Raw genomic sequence first — 18,350 nt, forward strand, 5'->3', positions numbered from 1 at the left:
AGTAAAATACTAGGCTATTTCCAAAACCAGTAATGAAGGTAGTCTGTTCAACACTGTATTTAACAGCATTCAGAAGATATATGTCAATCAATAAGATGTTAAAACCATCATCTTGCAGATTTAGTAATAACCATTTTTTTTTTTTTTTACTAGAGAAAACATGTCAGAAAGAAAATCTAATAATGGACAGCTATCTAAACAACAGCAACTCTGAAGGACCTATATTATGCCCCAATACATTTTGAACTATGATAAAAATACTTTAAGTATGATAAACAATTCTTCATTTTCTGAAGACTTTCTATTACATTTGGAGAAGTAAAAAACTCATTAAATCACCTAGAACTGCCATCACTGTGCCATGCTCTCTCCTCTTCTTCTGATGTTCCACCACTGACAGCAACAACTTCACCTTCCTAAGAAACAATGGATACATATTTATTGTGTAATTTTACATAATAAAATTCTATGACTATTGAAAATAGCAGTGATAGTTAATAGCACCATACACACTAGGAAATTTAAATTCACTATAAAGCATAGGTTGTGTATTTTTATATAAAAACAATGTATTCAACAATGAATTATTTATAAGAGAGAGAACATTGGAGTACCACTCTGGCACATGCGAGGCTGTGGATGGATCTTGGGAGTCCATCTTGAGAGTTAGAAGCATTATTTACTGCACCACCTCCTGGGCCATGATTAACATGATTTTTCAAAGTACACCAAGCCAGCTTCTCTCGCTGTTGTATCAAGCGCATAATCTAACTGGGATGTTTCTCCTGTTCTTTAACAATACTCACTCTCTACTCATTTTGTGCTTTTTTAGTCAATCTTTTCTAATTTTTTAATATCCAGTCCACAATACTACTCCTTTTGTATGTGCCTTAAAAAAGAAAAAAAAAAATCTATACTCTTTTTTAATGAATACATTAAGCTGGGGTCAGGAAATAGCTCACCCTCAAGAGTGCACCATGAAAGGTATCAAGGAAGCACCAGGGATAATGCAGTGGTATCTTCCTAAGTTTCCAGCTATGTGAAACACACACACACACACACACACACACACACACACACACACACTTGAAAAGCTGGCTCCCTCTTTTTAAAATTCTAACAGACAGGTATATTCTATTGCTCTACCACTAAGCACACTTTCCTGTCTCTGCTGTTTCTCTTAATCTCATTGACTGGATAAAAGAACCCACCATTAGCATTTGAAGTCAACTTTTGCTCCTTTAAAAAAAAGTTAAGCCTCCTTTTAAAATAGATATTTTGAGAACTTTAAAAATGAGAACTTTTTTGTGGTATATATACCCAATAAAACACAGCTCACTCATTTGTTTAAAATGATGATATCTCACCTCACTTTAGCTAATACCTGAAGGAATCATGTTAAATGCTATAAGCCAAAAAGAGAATGGTAGATACTGGATGATCTCACTCATGGGTGGAACTTGAGAAACAAAGACAGGGGCCAGGTGGTAGCGCACCTGGTTGAGTGCATGTCATAATGCTGAAGTACTACCTAGGTTCAAAGCCCTAAGCCACACCTGCAGGTGAGAAGCTTCACAAGTGGTGAAGCAGTGCTGTAGGTTGGTTGATCGGTTGCTCACTCTCTCTCTCTCTCTCCTCCATTCACTTTCTATGTATGTCAGATAAAAACAAAAATCTAAAAAATAAAACTAAAAAAAAATGTGCAGCTAATATTAAGGGGAAAAGAGAGAGGGGTTAGGGAGAGAGAAAGGACAAAAAGGGAAAATACAAAGTAAAACTTGAACTGAGTATGATGTGTTGCACCAAGGCAAAGGACTCTAGAAGAGGGGAGAAGAAAGGGGAGTAGGGGGATTTGGGGGTCCTGTTGACATGATAGTGGAAAAAAGACTTAAGTTGGGGATAAAACTGTTTCGCAGTTGCCTGTCACTGGGAGATGAGAAAGCATACCCGTATCTTACCAACTGTACCGTAAAACGTAATCAGCCAATAACATGATAATGAAAATATGTAGGGACTTATTACTATTCTTAATTTAACATAGCTTTTTCATAGAGATATTCCCATCCTGATCTTATTTTATCAGAAAAATAGCAGAAGATTAAAACTATCCATAGTGTTTCTCTCTTTTGGGATTTTTTTTTTTTTTTTTGCCTCCAAGGTTATTGTTGGGGCTCAGTGCCTGCACTACAAATCCACTGCTCCTGGAGGCTATTTTTCCCATTTTGTTGCCCTTATTGTTGCTGTCGTTATTATTGCTGTTGTCACTGCTGTAAGACAGGACAGAGAGAGGACGGGAAGACAGAGAGGGGGAGAGAAAGATAAGACACCTGCAGACCTGCTTCACTGCTTGCGAAGCGAGCCCCCTGAAGGTGGGGAGCTGGGGAATCGAACTAAGATCCTTACTCTGGTCCTTGCGCTTTGCACCATGTTTGCTTAACCCGGTGAGCTACTGCCCAACCCCCAGAAATGTTTGTTTGTTTGTTTGTTTGTTTTACTAATAATAGATAAAGATGCTGAGCATCACTTTGGAAATATACTTTACTAAGGTTTAAACTCAGGACCCCAAGCTTCCAAGTTCTGGGGTCAATATCAATGGACTAGCTTCCAGACTGTCAAACACATACGGCCCGCCGCCCCCACAAATAGTCAGCATAATATTGCCAAGCAAATCTCTTCTTTTAAAAGTTGTTTTGGTGGGTTACAAAACCTTATACAACTTCCCTCTTGCTTAAATAAACATTATGACCTAATTAAAAACAGGAGCTTACAAGAAATAAGCTTTTCCTATGCCTCAGTTTATCTAATTACTCTGCACATGCCACTCCACTTGATATGCTGATAATGGGGAAAATTCCATATAAAATTAAAGCTTCAAAAGTAAGAAACTTACCCAAAGTAGCACAATTCATGAGAAACATAGCCTTGTTTAAACACAAGGTTATATTATTTCAAATCTTAGGTCACTTTGAAAGCACGATTTCAAAAATATATAATAATCACCATTAAATATGGAAACATCTTTGACCCATGAGGGCAAAAACAGTAGTATTTTGAATGACTGTTTACAGTTGGGTCATAGAGATAACACAGTGTCTATTTACCAGTATTTCACGCCAGAGCCCCTAGGTCCTAAGTTCAATCTCTGGCACTACCATAAACCAAAGATAAGCAATACTCTGGTCTCTTATGAAAATGAAACAAACCAGTATGTGTTTTTAAAAGGACTGTTGATGACTGCAAATAGATTGCTTTTGATGAAATATGTAATTTAGTAGACTGGGATATTTATGGAAATAGTTCTATAATGAATATTTTTTTAATCATACCAAGAGGGCTAGGGAAATAGAAGAATGGTTATGCAAAAGGCTCTCATGCCTGAGACTCCAAGGCTTAGGGTCCAATCCTCAGCACTACCAAGTAGGAGCCTAACACTGCTCTGGCATAAAAACAAAACACAAACAAACAAACAAAAAACCCAAGAAAGCTAAAACTGTTGCAGAGGTGAAAACTAACCAAAACTCAAAGGTCTGTTGGCTAATTAGTTGCATGCTATTGATTCCAAATTTTATTTAAAAGCTTGTTGTTACAGTAAAAGGAACTTGGGTTTCCCTACTACTCTATCATTTGTTAGTTGAATATAAAATCTAAACATACTGAATTTCAGCGTGCCTACACATTAAATAGGAATTTATTTATTTATTTGTTTGTTTATTTATTTTTAAACCAGATCACTGGTCAGCTTTGTTTTATGGTGGTGGTGGTGGGGGGGGATATTAAACCTGAGACTTCGGAGCCTCAGGCATGACAGTTTGTTTGCATAACCATTATGCGCTCCATCCTTGCCCCCAGGGATAATTTCTTCAAATGCATTTTTTTTAATCTCAGATTACAAATTTGTGTCATTCCTGGGATAGTGATCACTATCATAAGAATTTGAAATACATTATTTCAGTCACATGTGCAAATATATCAATGAATACAGAGAATCAAAGTTTTGTTTAAAAATTAAGTAAAAATGGAAACAAGTGTCTGAATGTACTGAGATCTTACATCTGAAGAGCTTGTGCCATTTTCTATTTCTTCCGAAGGTCTAGGAGTTTCCTCCAATGCAGATCTTGTACGATAATTGTGTTGATTTGCCTGCTGTTTTTTGGATTCTCCAAGATCCAGGAAGTTCTCATGAGCATGATTCTAGAATAAAATAAATTCATACAATTTAAAAAGCACACTTTGTAGTTGTTTAAAAACATTGTTTAAAGTTGTTTAAAAACATAAACATGGTGACAGAGGATGAACAAACTCAAGGAACGAAGAATTAATACCTAGGAAAAAAATAAAATCAACTTGAGATTATCAAAAGAATAATAATATTACCTAAAATAGAACTATAACTGACATTAGACTTATGAATACAAGCTCACATCATAAATCCTATAAAGGAAAAAGTACTAGCTTAAAAATATTTTTAGAAAATACTTACTACACTTTAAGTATCAAACCAAATCTACTGCCAAAAATTAATTCTATAAAACAGTTGTAAACAGTACTTTTGTTTACGTGTTATATGAGTGAAACTAAATAGATGAATGAACTAAATGCCTGAGGCACCAAAGTCTCAGGATCAATCTCCAGTACCACCATAAGCCTTAGTTGAAAAGTGCTCTGGGGAAAAAAAAAAAAAAAAAAAATTCTCCCAAAGTTTGATTTAGCTGGTCTCAACAACGTGTTACAGATTTTTAGTCAAATGATTTCCATGAAAAAGCACTACTTATAACTCACACATACACATTTCCCCATTATCTTATCTTGTTAATCAGTATTAAATCACTGCTAAAAAGAATAAATACATGTCTCATTTTTTTCCATTAAGGTTTTATGAAGCATATCATCATCAACCTCTACTATTCAGTTTAAATGATCTACTGACACAAATAGTCCTGAAATCATTTCTCACCACTGATTAACACAAGGTGGTAGGTATTAGAGGTAACTGTCATTAGCCTACTTGTCTATGACATTCCTTCACCATTCTTTTTTTTTTTTTTTGTCTCTAGGGTTACTGCGGGGGCTCCATGCCTGCCCTAAGAATCCACTGTTCCCAGAAGCTATTTTTTCCCATTTTGTTGCCCCTGTTGTCTTTATTATTCTTGCCATTGATGTTGATGTTGGATAGGACAGAGAGAAATGGAGAGAGGAGAGAAGACAGAGAGGGGGAGAGAAAGACCTATCTGCAGACCGGCTTCACTGCTTGTGAAGCGACTCCCCTGCAGGTAGGGATCCGGGGGCTCGAACCTGGATCCTTATGTCGGAAGATAGACACCTGCAGACCTGCTTCACTGCTTGTGAAGTGACCCCCTTGCAGGTGGGGAGCCGGGTGCTCTAACTGGGATGTTTACATCAGTCCTTGCGCTTTGTGCCACGTGTGCTTAACCCACTGCGCTACCGCCCAACCCCTTCCATCACCATTCTAACCATAAATTGAAACAAATGAAATTATTTTAGGGTTATAATCGATTCTCCTAGTGCATATGCTTCTTGTGGCTATGGGGTTGCTCCATGAACTTAATTTTATTTATTTAACAATATATGTAGTTACCCATTAGCCATTTCATTAAAACTTGCTGCACTTTGCAGAGATTTAACCACAGGTTTGCACTGCTTTGTGGTAAATTCCTTGTCAAAGAATAAAAGATGTCTCTACTGTCATAAATAATACAGTTGGAGGGAAAACTGGCTCTTGAATTAAAAATTAAGTGTTCTTTCACAGAATATTGTATGACTAAATTCTGGCCAATGACTTATCTGACAAACTGTTGCAGAGGATAATGATTAGAGTATATGTGTCCTCTGCATTTTCTTCATGAACTAGACTTTCAACTCTGCAGCCTTTTAAAAAAGTACATTACATTAGAGTACATTTACATTAGAGAAAAATATTTTTTATACTTCAAGTCACTGTAAGTATCAAATCAAACCTGCCAAAAATTAATTTTACAAGAACGTTGTAAATAGTAATTTTATGTGTCATCTGAGTGAAATTAAACAGATGAATGACCTAAATAAAACAAAAACAAACTTTGAATATATAGTGGTTACCGAAAGATGAAAGGAATGACTTCTAGAGTGAAGAATGACATGGGTGTTTAATGGGTAGCATGTACAAATACTGATTACAATAATGCAAACATGAAGCTTTAGTGTTATAACATTATTTAAATAACATTTTATAAACAAAGTTCTGTATTAATTTATATTACCACTTCTATATTAAGTACCCTATTATTAAAAGGAAAAAAGTAGCAATGTAAAGATAGCAACTCATAATTTGCACACTTGTGTTTATCAATGTTCATAAGCCGGTACGTTATCTTCAAATATTTCCACATTATCCTAAAATTTTAATAGCAAAATTAGGTCATGTAATACAAACATTACAGTTTTACCCTTTATTAGCAAGCACTATTCTAAGAGAATAGAGTGAGCACCAACTCATTAATTTAGAAAGAAGTATACCGAGTAAGGGAAATAGCTCAATGGATTAGAATACAGTATTAATACGCCTGAGGCTGCAAAGTTTCAGGTTAAATCCCTGGTATCACCATAAGCCAGAGCTAAATAGCGCTAAAATAAATACATAATTGACATACAGGGTTTGGGTGGTGGTGAACCTGGATGAGCACACATACTACAGTGCACAAGGACTGTATTATTTATGCTTCTAGCCCCTGCATGTAGGGGAACACTTTATGAATGGTGAAACTGTGCTACAGATGTCTATTTCCTTCTCTTCCCTCTCAATTTCTCTGTCCTATACAATAAAATAAATTTAAATAATAATGAAAATAAAACAAACACTATTATATATAATAACAACAAGTAACATTAAATAAAATAATGATAATAAAAAAGCTTCCCCACCTGCAGGGGAAAAGCCTCACAAATGGTGCTGCAGGTGTCTCTCGTCTTTCACCCTCTCTACATACCCCTTCTTCTCAATTTCTGGCTGACACTTAGGTAGGTAAAAGATTAAAGCATGACTACATATAATCCACTGGCTCAAACTTTTTCCAGTTATAGTTCCCATGCTGTAGGGTATTTACCAACTATGTGCTAAGCCCCTTCACAATTATCAGAGCTGTAGTCTCTCTACTTCTATCTACACTGAAGGCAAAGAAAATGTGAAGGAGAATGGGCTGAGGATGTGTGAGGTTGTGTAACTGCAAAAACAAACTTTTTTTTTTTTTCTCAGAGTAGGATGACAGAAACCAACAAGGCAAACTAGCAGAGAAAAATTACCTTTCTGAAGGGACAAGGAGAAATTACTCTTTACAGCAGTATATCTGACTGTATTACTGACAATTGCAAAGAGCTTCAGACAAAAAAAAAAAAAGATTTCTGACTGTAATTAGTTTCCAGGGGGCACATAACATAGCAAATGACATTTGGGGAAGAAGCAAACTCTAGAACACGAGATATGAAATTAAAACCTTAAGAGGTCAGAACTAGCTCATTTGGTTGGAGACACCTTGTCACACAAAAGTCTCAAAAGTTTAAGCCCTACCAGCACATGGGGACATCATAGCAACAGGGGATGATGTTCCACAGATGGTAGACCAGTGCTGTGGTATCTCTTCCCTAACCCTGTTGCTTTTTCTATGCCGACTTGAAATTAAAAAAAAAAGACAAATGGAAAAAATATATATATCAGCCCAGGAATGGTGAGATCACAAAAAGATAATCAAGACTTAAACTATATTAATTTTATTTGATCGAATAAACATTCTATCTAAAGTCTTATACTTCTTAATTATAAAAGCACCTTAAAATAAGTATACTTATGAAACAAATACTAAATTACCAAGTAATTACTATTTACCTTTGCAATAGTGGGTACTTTATTCTCTTTTGGAACAGTAAAGTGTTTTCTTTTCTCTTCTGCCCTATATGTCTTTATTTCTTCTTCTCCCTTTGCAGTTCTCCATTCTTCTTGCCTACTGTGGAGCATTAAAAGCCATGCATGTTAATTCAGAATATTTACAATTGAGTTCTCTATTAAAAGAATTTTAGGTGTCAGAATGGAATGATACTGATAATTTCTTTTCAAAGAGAACCATCTGACAAGTGAGTTTAAATTCATAAATTATCAAAGGTAAATTCAGATTGTGAGGTCTGGATATATGGCATTAAATGAATGGAATTTGGAATGACTACATAAATTTGATATAACCCTTCTGCTACAGATTTTACTAAAATCAAATACTAGGTTCTAAAAAATGGTTATACCTAAGGTACCTACTTCAAGGGCAAAACAACTGACTCCTTTTTAAAACACTATGTCAATGTAAATCTTGTGCAATTGATCTTATATGCCATACTGATACCCAGAATTGTAAAAGTAAAAAAAAAAAAAGAAGAAGAAGCACAACATAGTCTTAAATCTGAGTTAATATAACTCCTGAAGCCCCGTGAGAGCTGTATTTCCAGAGAAAGCTAGATCAAACTTAAGCAACTAAAAAATTTCAACTGTATCTAGTTGAAACAGCAGCAGAAGACATTGAAGAAAACAATTTTGAATTTGAATTTCATGGAACCTGAAGTAACAATCACAAGAGAATTTTATATTATACTTCATTAAGTTTTACATTTACATATAATATGTATTTACTTTATTAAGTTTTAATAAGTTTAAACCTTTTTTAAACTGCAAGGGCCTTTAAACTTGGAATTTTTATTGTTCTCTGAAGAGTTCATAGTTGGGAGACAGTTAATATTCAAACCTGAATCAGTACTACATTGTTGGTATTTTAATGGGGTTATTATTATCAGTTTACTTAACTGAAGAATCTCTCATATGGCTGATTATAATTCTGAATAAGAAATAAGCTTAAATCTTACTAAGAGAGTGTTTTTAGATTCACTGTTTTTTATTTGTAGTTAAAACTACTTTTTATTACAATAGTTTGAGTCACACACAATTGTAAAAGAAATAATACAGATTCACTCCTTCAATTCTTTTTTTTTTAAAGATTTTATTTATTTATTAATGAGAAACATAGGAGGAGAGAGAAAGAGCCAGACATTACTCTGGTACATGTGCTGCCGGGGATTGAACTCAGGACCTCACGCTTGAGAGTCCGATGCTTTATCCACTGCACCACACTCCTTCAATTCTTTACCCACTCTAGCTAGATGGTAACATTTTGCAGAATTATTTAGATGCTGACAAAGACACAACCCAAAATACTATTCAGAACTCCACAACTCTTCTATTTATGTGTGTATTTTTAGTGTTATGAAAGTTCATCACATGTATAGGTTTGCGTATCTAGTACAAAAAAAAAAGTACATGCCATTTCCAACATCACCAAGGTTCCCTTGTGATATCTCTTTTAGTATTATTAATTAAATTAGCCATTGCCAGAACTTCATCACTCCAGGCCTATTTCTTCAGACAGAAAGAAAAAGACAGAAGGACAGACACCACATGATCAGTTTCCTCCACTACAGCAGGGGCCAGTTTTTAACCTGGGTTACACCCATGGCAGAACAGGTGCAACTATCAAATGAGCTATATTGGAGGTCCTTTTAGTTATCATATCCACCTTTACTCCTTAGCCTTTTGTCCTCTCTCCAGCTCTAGTAATCACTAACCTGCTCATTTCTACCTTTGCTGTTTCAAAAAAAATAATCCACAAATAGAATCACAACTTGAAGACTTGGAGAATATTAATCATTCAAGTGATTCTCTCAGAGTTTATTTAAGCTGTTATCAAAAGAAGTATTACATGATGTGGATATACTACTATTTACTTAACCCATTCAAGGACATCTGGATTGTTTCTGTTATTACAAATAAAACTGTTATACATTCATATATAGGTTTTTGTGTGAGCACACATTTCTTTTTTTAAGTACTTTCTTTTTTTTTCTTTTTTTTATATTTATTTTATTTATTTATTCCCTTTTGTTGCCCTTGTTGTTTTATTGTTGTAGTTATTATTGTTGTTGTCGTTGCTGGATAGGACAGAGAGAAATGGAGAGAGGGAGGGGAAGACAGAGAGGAGGAGAGAAAGATAGACACCTGCAGACCTGCTTCACCGCCTGTGAAGCGACTCCCCTGCAGGTGGGGAGCCAGGGTTCGAACCGGGATCCTTATGCCGGTCCTTGCGCTTTGCGCCACCTGCGCTTAACCCGCTGCGCTACAGCCCGACTCCCAGTACTTTATTTTTTAATATATATATATATATACTTAACTTATTAATGAGAGGGGTGTAGGGGGGGAGAGAGAGATGGAGAAGGAGATGAAGAACCAGCCGTCATTCTGGTACATGTGCTGTCAGGGATTGAACTCAGGACCTCATGCTTGAGAGTCCAGTGCTTTATGTACTACACCACCCCCTGGATCACTGAACACACATTTCTCAAGAGACCCATCAATGGATGATACAGAAATTATATGTTTAGGTTTTTTACAAAGTGCCATGCTGTTTTCTAGCATGGCTACCTCATTTGACATTCTCACCAGCAAAGCATGAGTGATAACAGCTTATCTACACAATCTCCAGAATGTTGTTAGCATTACATTCTAGTCATTATAGAAATTTCACTGTGGTTTTAACTTGCATTTTTCCAATGGTTAATAATGTTGGAGAACTTTCCAACATTTGTATATCTTTTTTTTTTTCCTATAATACTTGTAGGGACAGAGAAAGTCAGAGGGAAGATAGGGAAAAAGAAAGAAAGATACGTGCAGACTTGCTTTACCACTTGTTAAGTACACCCTGCAGGTGGGATTCGAGGGTTCGAATCTGAGTCCTTGCAGATGGTGATACATATGCTTAACTGAGTGTACAACTGCCCAGCCCATGTATATCACCTTTGATGGAATGTTTAAGTTTTTTCTCATTATCTGAGTGGATTTTTTTTTTTTTTTTTTACTGACTAGTTTCTGACTAAATTATTTTTACGCTATGAAGTTTCATACAGAGGCTAGGACACTGAATTCAACTGTATTCACTTCATTTTTTTAGATAGAGGTAGACGGGTAGAGAGGGGAAGGGGAGGGGAAAAGAAGAGGAGTAGGAAAGAGTGAGATATTTGAGTCTCCTTCAGTGTAGTAGGAGCTGAGCTGAAATCTGGGTTGTCACATGGCAACGCAGCACACTATCTGAGTTATTTCACAGGCTCTGGACTACATTATAATTAATGTACCAGTTTGGCCAATTTTAAAGATTTCTAGGGGCAAACTTTAAACTACCCATTGCCAAGGGGTAAACCTAGAAAGACTCTCAAAAGAAGAATATTATGTATTAGGGGCAAGGTTCAGGAAGGCTGAATAGCCTCTGAAGCAATGGTCACAGTCTCAAATGACCACAGGCTCCATGAAAAATATAAAAAAGTAAAGAATGTTTGAGGTGGGGGGGGGAAGGTTTTACTCTTGATGTTTCCTTCTATGTGCAGAGACATCCAGTATTAACTAGAATCTCATTCATGGCCTCAGTCACTTGCTCATTCTTCTCTGGTAGAGGAGAGAACTAATAAATTGGTGTGTTCTAGAAGGAAAAACCAACTTTAGCAAGACCTAGCTCTAGCCTCTCATTTGCAATGTACACATTTTGTTCTGCATTGCAAAGAAGAATCTGTTGCTTCACAAGGAAGAAAACACCGGCCAGCGTTGCTTGCCTTTGGAGTTCAGTATCAGGCTATGCAGATTAATAGTCACATACTTCACGAGTCTGTCATAATAAAAATATTCTAGTTATTTTTGTTAATGAAACAACAGGAGTTCAAGTAACACACACTATAAAAAAAGTTCATTAAAAAGTAAGGACACTTGAGCGTATTTCTCAACAAAGCTATAGTTAAAGTACATACTTCAGGTGAATATTTAATTCAGACACAAATATACCCAACAAAAATCATAGTCTGTAATATATGCTCAATTAAGAAATTAATTAACTATATTAATGTTTATGAATTTAAGAAAGAAACATAATCCTAAAAACCAGGTTTGCATTTTATTTTATACTTTAAAATTACAGTATGCAGACAGTATCAAAATCATATCTGCAAATATTTCATTTTAAACAATCAGAAGGAATGGACATAAAAGCTCTCTCACTGCACAGAATGAGAGTATAAGTGTATCTGATTACTTTTAAAGCTATTTATTTTTTAAATCAAAAGATTTATATTTGTACTTATGAAGTTACCACCAAATAATAAAATACAGTTTCACTAAGCCATAAAAAAATTATGCAAACTTTATAAAATGATTTTCAAAGGACCAGGCACATCAGATTGGGTGCACAATTTGCTATCGCAAGGACCCAGGTTCAAGCCCCTGGGCCCCATTTCACAAGTGGTAAAGCAGTGTGCTACAGGTATCTTTCTGTCTCCTCCTTCCCTCTTTATTTCTATCAAATAAATGATATTTTCAAAAATAAGTAAAATATATTTCAAGATCCAGCTAAACAAGGCAAACTAAGAGTTAAAGATATAAATCAATAAGATTTGTTTGGCCAACATAAATTTATGATTTCCTCTTATAACTTAGTAAATACTCTTTCATATCACTTACATTACTAAGAGACATTTGGCCCCCACCCCCACCAGAATTATGTATAGTTTAAAATACAAACTCTTCAGGTAGCTTTAAAATAAATTACAGGGCTTATGAGGCACTTTGCAGATCATGTCAAATTCAAACAGCAACAAACAGGCATACACAAGAATTTACCACGCCTTACCTAGCTACACCCGCCGAAAGCTCAGGCACAACCACTCTTCGACTCCAAGCTACAAGATCCCGTTCTGTGGCTATTTCACTTCTTGGTGCATTACTGTGCATCTGTCGTACTCCTTCAATCTGCCCACTCCGCCTCAGTCCTACATTTGGTGGGGAATGAACTTCTGAGGTAGAACTTATAGAGCCTAAGTAAAAATAAATAAATAAATAAATAAATAAAGCATATTCTATTTAGAGATACTTCTTCATCAGTTTACAATAGGGAAATCACCTATACTATTGTCTACATGTAACTCTCATTGTGGCAAATATTAAATCACCAAACCAACAATTAAGCCATAAACAAAAGCTCACTGAAAACAAAGCATGACTATTCAGGAACAACAATAACAAAACAAAACAAAACAAAAACATGCTAAGATGGCAACAGCAGTCTTCCATTTACCTTCCAGGTAAGACCCTCAATAAAACCTACACAGAAAATATGGAGTGGTGAATCAGAAAAAGAAGGGGCAACTGTGTATAAATGTGGACAGATAGTTGTAGAGATGATGGCTGGTCCATGTCTACAACCTTATGGGAACTGTGTTGGATTGCAGTGGGGAGGCTAAAGATTTAGAACTCTGGTGGTGGGAATGGTGTAGATTCAAAGCCCTGTCTACATGTAAATTCTGGAATATAAAAATAAATAAAAAGAAAAGAGAAAGAAAGAAAGAAGAAAGGAAGAAAGAAAGAAAGAAAAGAAAAGAAAAGAAAAGAAAAGAAAAGAAAAGAAAAGAAAAAAGAAAAGAGAAAAGAAAAGAAAAGGTGGAATGGAAACAATCCCAGAGCTCAGATGAACTAACAACAAAATAACAAAGTCCAGAATGCAGGTGGTGAGAATAGAGGGACTCACAACTAAGGTAAAAATCTGTTCCTTGTTCAGTCACTGAGCCAGACTCTTAGCACTGCAGCCAGCAGCTTCTACAGCTGTTGCCTAGGTAGTCACCACCTCTGCTGCCACAGCCACCATGAATAAGCTACAGCTATAGCGGTTTATATGCTCTGCCTGCGTGGCTTTGGTTCGCTCGGTTCAAGCTACATCCTCTGCTGGCAGGTTTAGCCTGTACAGGTTAACCCATGTCCACTGATGTGCCTGATCCAGCTGGTCCGCTGGCTCTGTGACTGCCACCTGGCCTCAGTGTCTTAGCAGAAAAATCACATAATGGGAAGGAAATTTAATTTGCCTGCCATGTTGGGACAAGATAGCAGCTTGAAGAAAATCTTAAGTTCAGCACAGCTATATAAACCTCGTGATCAAGCTTTCAAAGTTATGGGCCTGGAAACGTTCAGTGAGTTATGAAGATTCAAAATTGGAGAAATAATGAGGAAATCTGTATAAATACTAGTCATCAGAGGATGAAGAGTGTAGTGACAGAGTAAAAAACAAAAAAAAAAAAAGGAAGACAACAATGGTATGAAGACAGAAAACAGAGGTCAAAGGAGAGACCAAGAAGCTACAAGGCCAAAAATAGCAAAAGGAAAAAACACTGTAAGAGCTAAGGGACTACATGAAGAGGAACAAGATTTCTATTTGAAGACATTTTAAGTGCAAAATTTCCACCAAAATAAAGGAGGCTCAACAGGCTCCAAGAATAATGGATCCAAACCTAAGTTCACCAAGGCATATAATAGTCAAAATATGCAGAGATCAAAAGAATATTCTGAAAAAAAAAGATAATTATAAAAGTTGTAAGAGATTAAAAAAAAAGTTATGTGTAAAGGAAATCCATTACTGGATTTCCTGTAAGTTGATTTCTGTTGAGGCTACAAAAAAAAACTGGCATTACATATTCAAATTACTGAGTAGAAAAAAATCTATTCAAGAACACTTTATCCTGAGAGGTAATGAGTCAGGTTGGGAGGAGGCATTAAGAGCTTTTCAGAGAAGCAACAACAGAACAAATTTATCACCACAAAACCAGACCTACAAGAGATATTAAAGGGACTCAAGTGATAGAAAGTATTAAATGACTTCACTCATGGGGGAAAAACAATGTCAGGAAAGTAAGTAAAAAAAGTTTTATAAAACAAGGTTACCTCAAAAAAAAAAAAAAAGGATTTAAAAAACATAAAAAAGTAAAAGTGTGTCATAATTTAAAAAGCACGAGGTACTTTTAGGAAAACTAAGAAGTAGCAAAAGCAGACACACCTAGAGTTAGGTGACTTAAAGTTCTTATTATTGCTGTAACATTTAAAGTTTAACAATATACAACAATAATGGTGAGGAGATGTTTGAGAATGTGGCTTTGATTATAATCCATAAATCACTGAGTAGGTTTTTTTTCCATAAATGTTCTAAGATCTAAATGCTTATTATAGGAAATTTGGAAAAATACACAACAGTAAATAACCCACTATCTACAAGTTGGAACATTTTCTTATGTCAATGAATACTCTTCAAAAACATCATGATAGCCTAGTTATTTCATTTCATGGGCACACCATCATTTGGTTAATCACTTTCTTACTGTCAAAAGGTTAGATTTCCAATTTCTAAAATAATCTCATGAAAAGAATCACTACTTACCTCTACTTAAACGACTGGTATTACTGATACCTGCTTCACCAGAACGTCTTAGGTCTTGCTCCTGTTGTAGTCTTTGAATCATGCTGTCCAGTGGGCTGATGTCCTGATTTGCTTGTTGACTTAAAACTTGGTTCAGTCCTATGTAAATGCCATATAAAATGATAATACCACTTTAATCCACCATACAAACCACCTTACACACCAACCTCAGTGAATCCAAATTAAACACAGAACTTTGAGAAAATAATAAAGTTATTTGACAGCAAGGACATGAGACGGGGATCGTGAAAAAGGACCAGAATGTAGTTGCTCAGCTCTGCATAATGTCGTGGTGTTTGGATTACACCCACAGTCTCTGGGGCTCCAAGCACGAAGGCTGGTGCACTAACAGGCAAAACTCAGTCTATCTTCTCAGTTCATAAATAAAAGAACTTAAAAAAAAAATACCACCACCATAATCTTAGTTTATTGCAATTTTTATTAAAGTGATGGTGAGACAATTTTCTGAGTATCTGCTGTGACTCAATCACTCATAAACTTATAAAACTACTAGTGCAGTACAGTTACTGTATCAACTGTATATAATATGTTACTTCACATTATGACAGAAAACTGAAATTCATTTTATAAGAGGAAACAAAGCTTAGGGTGAAATATAAGTCACAAAGCAGAAAGTAAAAGTAGAGATTTAAAAGTTATAGATGCCCTTTTCCTAGCAAGTTGCTAAAAAAAAAACAAACTCATTTTAATAGTGATGAGTAAATCTGACATTGTGTAAGTAAATTAAGGAAGCATATTTAAGATATATTGAACAATTTTTTTTTGCTCTATATGTTAACTCCTTTTTGAGCCACCAGGTTCCAGATGCTAACATCATGGCAAGCGGACTTCCCTGGGCAGATGACCCAACCAATGTGTCCTGGAGCCCCGCTTCCCTACTTCCCCAAAACTCTGCCTCACTAGGGAAAGAGACAGGCTGGGAGAAGGATTAATCTGCCAATACCCATGTTCAGCAGGGAAGCAATTACAGAAGCCAGCCCTTCCATCTTCTGTACCCCATAATGACCCTGGGTCCATACTCCCAGAGGGATAAAGAATTGGAAATCTATCAGGGAAGGGAATGAGATCTAGAGTTCTGGTGGTGGGAATTGTGTGGAGTTGTAACCCTCTTATCCTGTGGATTTTGTCAGTGTTTCCTTTTTATAAATAAAAATTTTAAAAAAAGATATTGAACAAAGCATTTAAGGCATACTGTTCTGCATAAATTAAAAAAAAATAAACAACCTACATTTTAGTCAACTAAACAATTATAATTCTTAAGGGATTTCGCCAAATAAACTGCATGATAGATCAGGATTTACAAACAGTTATATGGTGAGCAGCAGTGGTATTTCTTTCAAAAATAATTTTCGTGTTGCATTTTTATAATTTGTTGTTTATTCTAATAAGAGAAATTTACTTGCCCTATGAGCTAGAATTCTATGATCTACAATTGACATCTATGAGCTAGAATTCCCTGATATTCTGTGAAGAAATTATTTAATGCTATGAATTTTCTTAGGCTTCAGTACTAAAAGTTGCTGCCTATTTTCATTTTCAAGATTTAAGTCTATAGTTTTGTATAATGAGAACTTAGTACAGAAGAATGAAAAAAGGACTAGTAATCAGAGCTAAATCTGAGACCTTGCGGTTCCTTATACTTTAATTTGAACAAGATACTGGGCTGTTGGAAAAATCAATTTGCACAGAAAAACCTAAGTCATGACTTTTCTTACAACCCAAAACAGTTACTTAAAATTTATTTTCTCAGGTGTCTGGCGGTAGCGCAGTGGGTTAAGCGCAGGTGGTGCAAAGCGCAAGGACTTCCATAAGGATCCCAGGTTGAGTCCCAGCTCCCCACCTGCAAGGGAATCGCTTCACAGGCAGTGAAGCAGGTCTGCAGGTATCTATCTATCTTTCTCTCCCCCTGTCTTCCCCTCTTCTCTCCTTTCTCTCTGTCTTATCCAACGACAACATCAACAACAACAACAACAATAATAATAACTACAACAATAAAACAACGATGGCAACAAAAGGGAATAAATGTATAAATAAATATTTTAAAAATAATTTTCTCTACTTTTAGGAGTGAATAAGTGAAGTGATTAATTGCATAAGAAACATAGGCACTTATCCTACTAGTTGTCAGATCATAGAAACAGATATAAACCAAAATCTGCCTTAAATATTGAATGTTTCTTTCTCTTGTAATATTGAAAGCACTATTCAAACAACTTTAGACAAATATAAAAGTCAACTTTACTTTTCAAGCAATTAAAAAAGTATCACACAGATCACTATTTTCTAAGAGTTTGGAAGAAAACAGAAAATCTGTTCACAAAAATGAACATTTACCTGAGGAAGTTACTCCCATCTGAGGGATGAGTTGCTCCTCCCTGCAATTTTCACGACCAGGAACTAATCTCTGATATCTTGATGGATGAGGGTTACCATCAACATCAACCAAAAAGGGAGGAGGCATGAGATGAGGTGCTTGCTGAGTCTGTTCATCTAATACAAAATTGTTGGCATCACGGATAAGAGGCCGATAATCACTATGAAAGAACATCTGATCTGCTATCTGTAGAAAGAAAAGTTCATGAAAGATTGGAAAAATTAACACTTGTTACATATAAATATGGAAATCCTTTTGTAAATGACTTATCTATTAATGAGAAAGAGACAGGAGAAAAGAACTAGATAATCAGCACATGTGAGACTAGTGTTTTATTTACTGTGCCACTATACACTCTGCACAAATGTTAATAAAAATCATTACATTAAGCAAAAGCATCAATTAAAGTTCTTTCCTTGATCTGATTGTAAATAATTTTCAGTTTTCTACATTGACCCATATGATTATACAGTTAACAGCTATGATTTTTTTCCCCTTTCTGGAAGATATTGCACACATCAAAAACTGGCATTAGATCAGGTTATATAAAATCAAATTAAATGGCAAAATCAAATCTAGACATACATCATTCAGTGACA

General features: G+C 35.5%; 1 protein-coding gene across 2 annotated transcripts in view; it reads right to left on the bottom strand.

Annotated features, from left to right (window-relative positions):
- The window catches only part of PHIP (pleckstrin homology domain interacting protein), a 121,611-nt gene that overhangs the window by 42,985 nt on the left and 60,276 nt on the right, over positions 1 to 18,350 (bottom strand). For both annotated transcript variants that reach the window (XM_060205423.1, XM_060205422.1), the window contains exons 17-22: positions 17,712 to 17,937; positions 15,318 to 15,455; positions 12,750 to 12,933; positions 7,877 to 7,994; positions 4,051 to 4,191; positions 340 to 416 (exon numbers count right to left, since the gene is read on the bottom strand). In XM_060205423.1, coding sequence (XP_060061406.1) covers positions 340 to 416; positions 4,051 to 4,191; positions 7,877 to 7,994; positions 12,750 to 12,933; positions 15,318 to 15,455; positions 17,712 to 17,937 — 884 coding nt within the window. The remainder of the gene's footprint in view (positions 1 to 339; positions 417 to 4,050; positions 4,192 to 7,876; positions 7,995 to 12,749; positions 12,934 to 15,317; positions 15,456 to 17,711; positions 17,938 to 18,350) is intronic.

Source organism: Erinaceus europaeus, chromosome 13, assembly GCF_950295315.1.
Source record: "Erinaceus europaeus chromosome 13, mEriEur2.1, whole genome shotgun sequence".
Classification (NCBI taxonomy): Eukaryota; Metazoa; Chordata; class Mammalia; order Eulipotyphla; family Erinaceidae; genus Erinaceus; species Erinaceus europaeus.